Raw genomic sequence first — 8,504 nt, forward strand, 5'->3', positions numbered from 1 at the left:
CTACTCAGGAGGCTGAGGCAGGAGAATTGCCTGAACCCAGGAGGTGGAGGTTGCGGTGAGCCGAGATCGTGCCATTGCACTCCAGCCTGGGTAACAAGAGCGAAACTCCGTCCCAAAAAAAAAAAAAAAGATGTGAAATTATTAATAAATTTCTTTGAAGCCCATAAATAATACTTTCATAAGCTTTTAGATATGAGAGAACTAGAAATGAGTTTGTAATTATTAAATCAGGTTTTAAAATAATCCATCTAATGGAAAAGCACTGAGGCAAGAAATTTATTTATAGTTCTACTCTAGCCATGTCTGACATCAACCTAAAAATTCCAACTGAGATTTAAGAATTCTAATATCAAAAATAAACTACAGGAAATAAAGAAAATGTGAGGGATAAGTAATTCATATAATTAAATTTCTTCAATATTGGGCAAATAATATCCATCAGTCAGCACTGTTTGAATGAAAATAAATGATGGATATAAAGTGTCTGGTACAGTGCTTAGCACACAACAGAAATGGTAATTCTTATTGACAATAATCTGTAATATTTTAACTTCTATGTCTGGATTATATGTTTATTGGGTTTTCTGTTTTTGTTATTTTTTTTTTTTGAGATAGGGTTCCTTTCTGTTGCCCAGACTGGAGTGCAGTAGCATGATGATGGCTCACTGTAAACTTGAACTCCTGGGCCCAGGTGTGTCTCCTGTGTCAGTCTCCAAGGTCTTGGTATGCTACCAAGGCTGGTCTCGAAGTCTTGGCCTCAAGCAATCCTCTCACCTCTGCCTTCCAAAGAGCTGGGATTATAGGCATCAGCCACTATGCCCAGCCTTGTTTACTGTATTTTATACTATCATATTGTGATAGTAATTCTACACCCATATAAAGACTACTTATCAAACTAAATAATGTTATGTCCCAATATTAAAGGACTGCCCAAAGATTCTCTCTTGATAAAAATAAGCAGGACAAATATTCAGATATATGTACTTTTTAAAAATGTGTAAAAGATCAGAGAGGGTATCTACTAAATTATCTCATTTTATAGATGAGAAAACCGAAGCCCCAAAGGGTTAGGTTTTCTAAATTTCTACTTTTAGTTGATGACAGAAGCTATTTAGAACAGGGATACTTGACCTCATTAGGGCTTAGTTGTCTCTAAGAATTCATGGCTGGGTGCGGTAGCTCAAGCCTGTAATCCCAGCACTTTGGGAAGCCAAGGTAGGCGGATCGCCTGAGGTCAGGAGTTCGAGGTCAGCCTGACCAACATGGTGAAAGCCCATCTCTACTAAAAATACAAAAATTAGCCGGTCGTTGTGGTGGGCGCCTGTAATCCCAGCTATTGGGTGGCTAAGACAGGAGAATCAGTGGAACCCAGGAGGCAGATGTTGCAGTGAGCTGAGCTTGCATCACTGCACTCCAGCCTGGGCGACAGAGAGAGACTCTGTCTAAAAATAAATAAATAAATAAATAAAATAATTCAGGCTGGGCGCGCTGGCTCATGCCTGTAATCCCACCACTTTGGGAAGCTTAGGAGGATAACTGGAGCCCAGGAGTTTGTGGCTTTAGTAAGCTACGATCACAACATTGCAATGCAACCCTCGTGACACAGCAAGACCCTGTCTCAAAAAATAATATTAATTCAAATGTATAATATTGATTAGTAAGAATTTAGAAGCAAACAGAGGATACTTTATTTCTTGAACTATGAAAACTGCTCAGATTATGCTTTAGAAAGAATCTACTGGCTGTAATTGAGGGAATGTTTTCTCTTTCTGGGTCCACAAGGGGGCGTAGTCTTAAGGACAAGATCTTCCCAGCGCCATGCCCCCCTCCCATCTCTCTCCATCCAGGAGATTTAACGGTTTATGTTTAAATTTCACAGAAACTAAGAGTCAGTCACCCCAGTGGAAGTCCTAAGGAACTCCTTTCATTGGCCCAGGGTCTTAGAGAAGGTGGGAGTTCCTCCCAGGTTAAAAGTCCCCTTCTTCCACACCCCTTTGGACTCCATGTTTGGATGCCCTTCCACAAACACTTTCGTGGAAGCTGTTTTCCTCTATCCTGGATTTCCCCTCTGGAGTCCCCTTCCACACTCTCTCGTGGAAGCCTGTCTTTCCCTCCTAAACTCCATCTGTCTATCTATTCCCTTCCACTCAGTGTGGAAGCTGCTTTCCTCTCCCGGATCCCATCTTTCTAGATTCTCTCACTCGGTGTAAGAGGAGCTTTCCTTCTCTGGTTTTCCCCCTCTGGGAACCCTTCTCACTCAGTGTGAGAGCGGCTTTTCTTTCTCTCACTCAGTGTGAATTAGCTGTTTCTCTCTGCTTCTTTTTCTCTCTCTAAATAAATCACTTTCTACAAACACTTTTGAGTCCGGCGTTTACTGCACACTGTGCCATGGTCCCTTTTCTCATTCTTGAGAGGGCAGGAGACCAAGAACCTGGAGAAACATCCTCTCAGGGGAGCTGAGGGCACCCTGAACCCCAATATAACATAATGATGCTTCTCCTTTTAGCTTCATGATACTGGGTGTTCATAATCAAATAAGACTGTTTAGGTTGAGAAAAATCTCATGAGTTGGGCAGCAAAACAAATAAATATTAATCTTCCAACAGATCTTCCTTTTACATATATGATCACAGAAAATTAGAAACTGTCAGTGACTTAGAAGGGTCTAGAGAAAGCATAAAGATGTACTCAAAGAGAGAGGAAGGGAACCAGGGAGGGAAACATCACTGCTGATGCATGATGCAGTCTACCCTAAAGTGGGAAATGATGGGAACAGCAAAAAATAGCCAAGGCAGAAATAAACATACTTTATAAATAGATGAGGGAAAAGGGGTTATGTGTGTACATGCATGTGTGCAAAAAAATAAGGAGATTAGAAACAGTCTGGTGGTTCCTTAGAAAGTTAAATGTATGAGTCAGAAAGGCCAGATTAAAAAAAAAGTTATTTGAACCAGCAATTTCACTCCTAGATATAAACTCAAGTGGTATTAAAGCATATGTCCACCCCAAAGCTTGTACATAATTGCTCACAGCATCATTATTCCTAATAGGCAAGAAAAACGTGGAAAAATCCAAATGTCCTTCAACTGATGAAGAGATTCACAGGATGTGGTATATATACAATGGAATATTATTCAGCCATAAAAAGGAATGAAGTGATGCTATGACATGGATAAACCTTAAAAAATATTACAGTGGGCTGGACATGGTGGTTCATGCCTGTAATTCCAGCACTTTGGGAGGTTGAGGCGGGTGGATTGCCTGAGCTTGAGTTCAAGACCAGCCTGGCCAACACGGTGAAACAAAAAATTAGCTGGGTATAGTGGTGTGTGCCTGTAATCCCAGCTACTGGGGAGACTGAGGCAGGAGAATCGCCAGAACCCAGGAGGCAGAGGTTGCAGTGAGCTGAGATTGTGCCCCTGCACTCCAGCCTAGGTGACAGACAGAATGAGACCCTGTCTCCAAAAAACAAACAGCAAAAAAAATTACAGTGGCCAGCCTTGGTGGCTCACACCTGTAATATCAGCACTTTGGGAGGCTGACGCGATGAATTGCTAGAACTCAGGAGTTTGAGACTAGCCTGGGCAACATGGTGAAACCCTGTCTCTAACAAAATGTGAAAAATTAGCAAGGCATGGTGGCGTGTGCCTGTAATCCCAGCTACTCGGGAGGCTGAGGTGGGAGGACTGCTTGAGCCCAGGAGGTAGAGGTTCACCTACCTCCTGGTGAGTTGAGATTGCACCACTGCACTTCAGCCTGGGCAACAGAGCAAGATCCCATGTCAAAAACAAGCAAACAAACAGAAAGTATTACAGTAAGAAGCCAGTCACAAAAAAACACATATTAAGTGATTCAATTTACATGAAATTTCCATGACAGAAAATCTGTAGAGACAGAAAGTAGATTAGGGGTATCCTAAGGTTGGGGGAAAATGGGGAGATTGTGGGATGATAGCTAAAGGATACAGCTTCTTTTTGGGGTAATGTTCATAATTGACTGTGGTGATGAATTGTACACTCTGCTTTTTTCTCTTTTACTTTTTTTTGAGAGACTGGGTCTCTGTTGCTGGGATATGCATGATCATAGCTTTTTGTAGCCTCAAACTCCTGGGCTCAAGCAATTCTCGTCTCCTTCTCCTGAGTAGCTGGGACTACAGGAGTGCACTGCTGGGTCTGGCTAATTTTATTTTTGTTTAATGTAGAGATGAGGTCTTGCTGTGTTACCCAGGCTGCTCTCAAACTCCTGGCCTCACCCTCCCAAAGTGCTGGGATTACACGTGTGAGCCACCATGCCCAAACTGAATTGAGTTGTATGGTATGTGAACTGGATCTCAATTAAGTTGTTACCAAAAACAAAAAGCAAGGAGAATAATTTTGGTAATGCAAACCTGAAATGAAAAAACCACCAGGGCCAACTGTGACGGCTCACGCCTGTAATCTCAGCACTCTGGCAGGCTCAGGTGGGAAGATCGTTCGAGACTGGGAGATTGGGGCTGCAGTGGGCCATGGTCACGTGCCACTGCATTCCAGCCTGGGCAACAGTGAGATCCTGCTTCAAAAAAAAAAAAAAAAAAAAAAAAAAAAAAAAAAAAAAAAAAAAAAAAAAAAAAAAAGAAAAGAAAAAAGAAAAAACCCAAACATCAGTGAGAAAACGGGCAAGACAAAAGTACCTATCTAAGGTATCTAAAAGGCTGAGTGGAGTTCAAGTGTAGTGAGCTATGACTGTACTCCAGGCTGGGCAACAGTGCAAGACTCTGTCTCTAAAGGAAAAAAGAAGAGCAAAGAGAAAAGAAGAGAAAATGTTCAGAAAAGTGACTTGCTTGTGATCATACTTGCTCAGTCTGTAACACTGTGTGGTAAAACCTGGTGTTTAAAACTTGCTAAATGCTGTGACAAACATTCCTTTTGTGAATTACCTATTTCATGTGGTAAAATGCCCACTGCATGAGAGAACGGCATCACTATAATTATGCCTAATTCATTTTTGTATCTTCTGCAGCACTTAGCTTGATGCCTTATACACAGCAGGCATTCAATAAATATTTGATGAAGGAAACTACCCATCATAGCCAGTACTTGAGGTTCTGTAATAACAAAACATAACTGAAGCCAAGTTTTAGGCATTAAAAAAAGCAGAATATGTATTACATTTAAAACATTTTAGTGAACCTTTAAATGAGAATTTCAACTCTGATAACAACTAAAATATACATAGCACCATTTAGTAATTTGATATGAAAGCTAAAAGATCCATCAGAAAGATAATGACATTTTGGGATATGCTTAGAAAATGTTGTGATTTTATTCATAGTATATACATCACAAAACAGACGCTTTCTATTATTTTGGTTACTTCAAAATTTAAAATCTGCTTGTCTTTCCATTGATTTTTTTTCATGACAGATGCTGAGTTCTGACCTGTTTTTTTCCCTCACAATATCAGTAGGCTGCCTGACTACATGATACAATTATGTTTTTAGCATTTAATACTATGGCTCAGTGCTTAAAAAATAAATTAATTATCAAAAGAGAAACATTATTGGGAGGAAAATGAAAACACATTCACCACATGATTAAAAAAAAATCACTCCTTAAAAATCAATAAGTGGTGTGATCATTAATTCAAATCACCTATTTGGAAGCACTATAATACCAATATACAAATAAAACAGAACCTATAGATAGCCTGGAATGATACAGTGGCCTTCACTAATTAAGTGCTAGTTGACACTATAAATACAAATAAATGAAAGTGCAAATTAAAAAAAACTTGTTTTTAGCTTAATTGTTGGTGCAGAATGTATGGCGGGGGCTGGTTGTCTGGCAGCCGCTTTGGCTTTGCTCGCTTGACTTGCGCGAACAGCAGTTTCTAGACGCACTTTCAACTCAGGAGCAGCCCCCATTACTGTCTTGAAAGCATGTGGATACAGAGGTCCAATACGCATTAAATTCTGGAGTGCAAACTCATGAAGATCTTTGGAGGCTGAACTTGCTGAGGCAAAAGAATTTTCATCCAGCAGGTAAGAAATCAGAGTGGGAACTAAAAGAGCAAGTAGCTGGACTCCTGTAAATAATAAAGTACAAAGAAAGATCACAAACTTAAAGATTATAATAAATTTTAATTTAAAAACTAGGCAACTGCCACAGATGACTGAATTATAATAAAATAAGTAAACATGCACAGCCTACTTTAGACCTTAATAACTCACAATTAATATTAAATATTTACTAAATAAATGTCCAAGATGGAAAACAGGTTTGTTAATATTGTATAGTTTACATTTACATTAATTTGTTTTACTAAAAAAAAAAAAAATGGGCCAAAGGTTAAAAAGTAATAAAACACTTTACAATTGCCATCTGGTAGAATGTATCTTGAGAGTAAGATTATAAAATTTTTATGGGCATTCTAGAATCAGGAGATTGAAGTGGGGAACAGAAACCTGAAAACCATCTATTTACCATTATTTAACTAAAACTAGGTGCTTTTTTCTTCTTAAAGTAGAAGTTTCTTCCTATTTCATCATCCCCCAAAACTCACAGTGAGGGGAAATTCCTCAAAAATAAGGGAATACATAACACGTAGGTTTAACAAGAACCTATGTCTGGCTGATATAAATTCTAAGTCCTTAAAAAAAGATGTATTTGGAGGTTGTTAGTCTCTTTGTCTTTACTTATTAACAACTCCACCCTGGGTATAAGTTTCATTAAAGGTGATATTTTTCTAACAATTCACCTTTATATGTAATTGTGTGTGTGTATAACAGCTCTTATAATCATATTGAGAATTACACTTTCTCTCCCTTAATTACTGTTAATTCTTCTAGAATGACAATTTAAGAAATTGTAAGACAGCAGGAAGCATGTGGTAGAGAATGTGTGACACTCACTGATGTCAACAGGGACGGTGATAGTAATCAGTGAAGCCTTTCCAGAATCCCAGTCCCTTCCCGGACCTTACTGTCTTCTTTCCCTGCTGTACTTTTTTCCTCCACAGCCCCTATCAATTCCTGCATCTAACTACAGATGTTATATCTACATCTAAAATTGATATAATTAGATCTATCTTCATCACTATATAAAGATACATGTCTACATATTATAGACACAGATATACATTATGTATATGGGATGTGAAGTATTTATTGTCAGTGTTTTTCTATGAGAAATGTAAGTTCCATGAAATCAGGGACCTTTGCCTGTTTTATCTCATGCTAAATTCTCAATGCCTAGAACACTACCTGGTATACAGGTACTCAATAACTATCTTTTGATTGAATAAGCATATACACTCTTTCTCTTGGTAACCACCCAGAAGTTTCCAATTAATTGGATATTTTTCCATATTAAGTTTTCATAAGGTAAAAAGCTTATTTTTATAGTCCCAAGTAAATCCTCCAATCTTCTAGATTTAGTTCAATTTCCCTGATATAGAATGTCAATAGTATTATAGGACCGGGCATGGTGGCTCCCACCTGTAATCCTATCCCTTTGGGAGGTCAAGGTGGGCGGATACCCTGAGGTCAGGTGTTCGAGACCAGCCTGGCCAACAGGGCGAAGCCCCATCTCTACTAAAAATACAGAATTATCTGGGTGTGGTGGTGCATGCCTGTAATCCCAGCTACTCAGGAGGCTGAGGCAGGAGAATTGCTACCAGCTACCTGGGAGGCAGAGGTTGCAGTGAGCCAAGATTGCACCACTGCACTCCAGCATGGGTAACAAAGCAAGACTCCCCTTCAAAAAAACAATAAAAGAATATTAATAATAATATAAAATATTATAAGAGCTGGCTTTCATAATAAAAATTAGAGAATTATAAAATATGTATAAAATTATCTCCAGTATATTGGCTTCCTAAATTGGAAGAAGTTTCAATAGTAGGTTTTCAATAGTAGGTTGAAAATTAAGGTTTTGGTTTCAATAATTTTAAAATATAACTGGAAAAATTATAACTTATTTAAGTATTCATCAAATACCTAGAAATAAGCTAAGCGTTATAGGAAATGTTATATAATTCGTTTCTACCTGGATGCTTTTATTACCTAAATGAAAAGAGTAAGACAGTACATAGAACAATTAGAGTACTAAGTGCTAAAACATGTGGGTAGCATTTGAGTATAGAATTCACCAAGAGACTCATGAAGCTGAGGAGTACTTTGGGATTTTAGTTTTGATGATTAGTTTAACATTGCAACGCCATAAAACACATGGTTGGTTATAAACACAAAAGAAAGTCTATGAAGGGTAGGATCAGAGTAAGCTAAGTAGTTAGATAATATTTCTCAAAGAAAAGATCTAATGTAGGTTTAACAGATTTGTAAGAAGAAGAGAAAAAACAACGGAGGAAAGTTAAAATAATATGAACAATGTAAGCGATTAAAAGGAGCACAGAGGCCGGGCGCGGTGGCTCAAGCCTGTAATCCCAGCACTTTGGGAGGCCGAGGCGGGTGGATCACGAGGTCAAGAGATCGAGACCATCCTGGTCAACATGGTGAAACCCCGTCT

At 38.7% G+C, this 8,504-nt stretch overlaps 1 protein-coding gene across 5 annotated transcripts in view; it reads right to left on the reverse strand.

The window, feature by feature from the left end:
- Window positions 1-5,277: 5,277 nt before the first annotated feature.
- HEATR5B (HEAT repeat containing 5B) overlaps window positions 5,278-8,504 on the reverse strand; it is a 104,216-nt gene continuing 100,989 nt past the window's right edge. For all 5 annotated transcript variants that reach the window (XM_017534891.2, XM_017534890.2, XM_017534889.2 and 2 more), the window contains exon 36: window positions 5,278-6,063. In XM_017534891.2, the coding sequence (XP_017390380.1) occupies window positions 5,759-6,063 (305 nt within the window). In that variant the 3' untranslated portion in view covers window positions 5,278-5,758. The remainder of the gene's footprint in view (window positions 6,064-8,504) is intronic.

This window comes from Cebus imitator, unplaced genomic scaffold, assembly GCF_001604975.1.
Source record: "Cebus imitator isolate Cc_AM_T3 unplaced genomic scaffold, Cebus_imitator-1.0 Scaffold88, whole genome shotgun sequence".
Lineage (NCBI taxonomy): Eukaryota > Metazoa > Chordata > Mammalia > Primates > Cebidae > Cebus > Cebus imitator.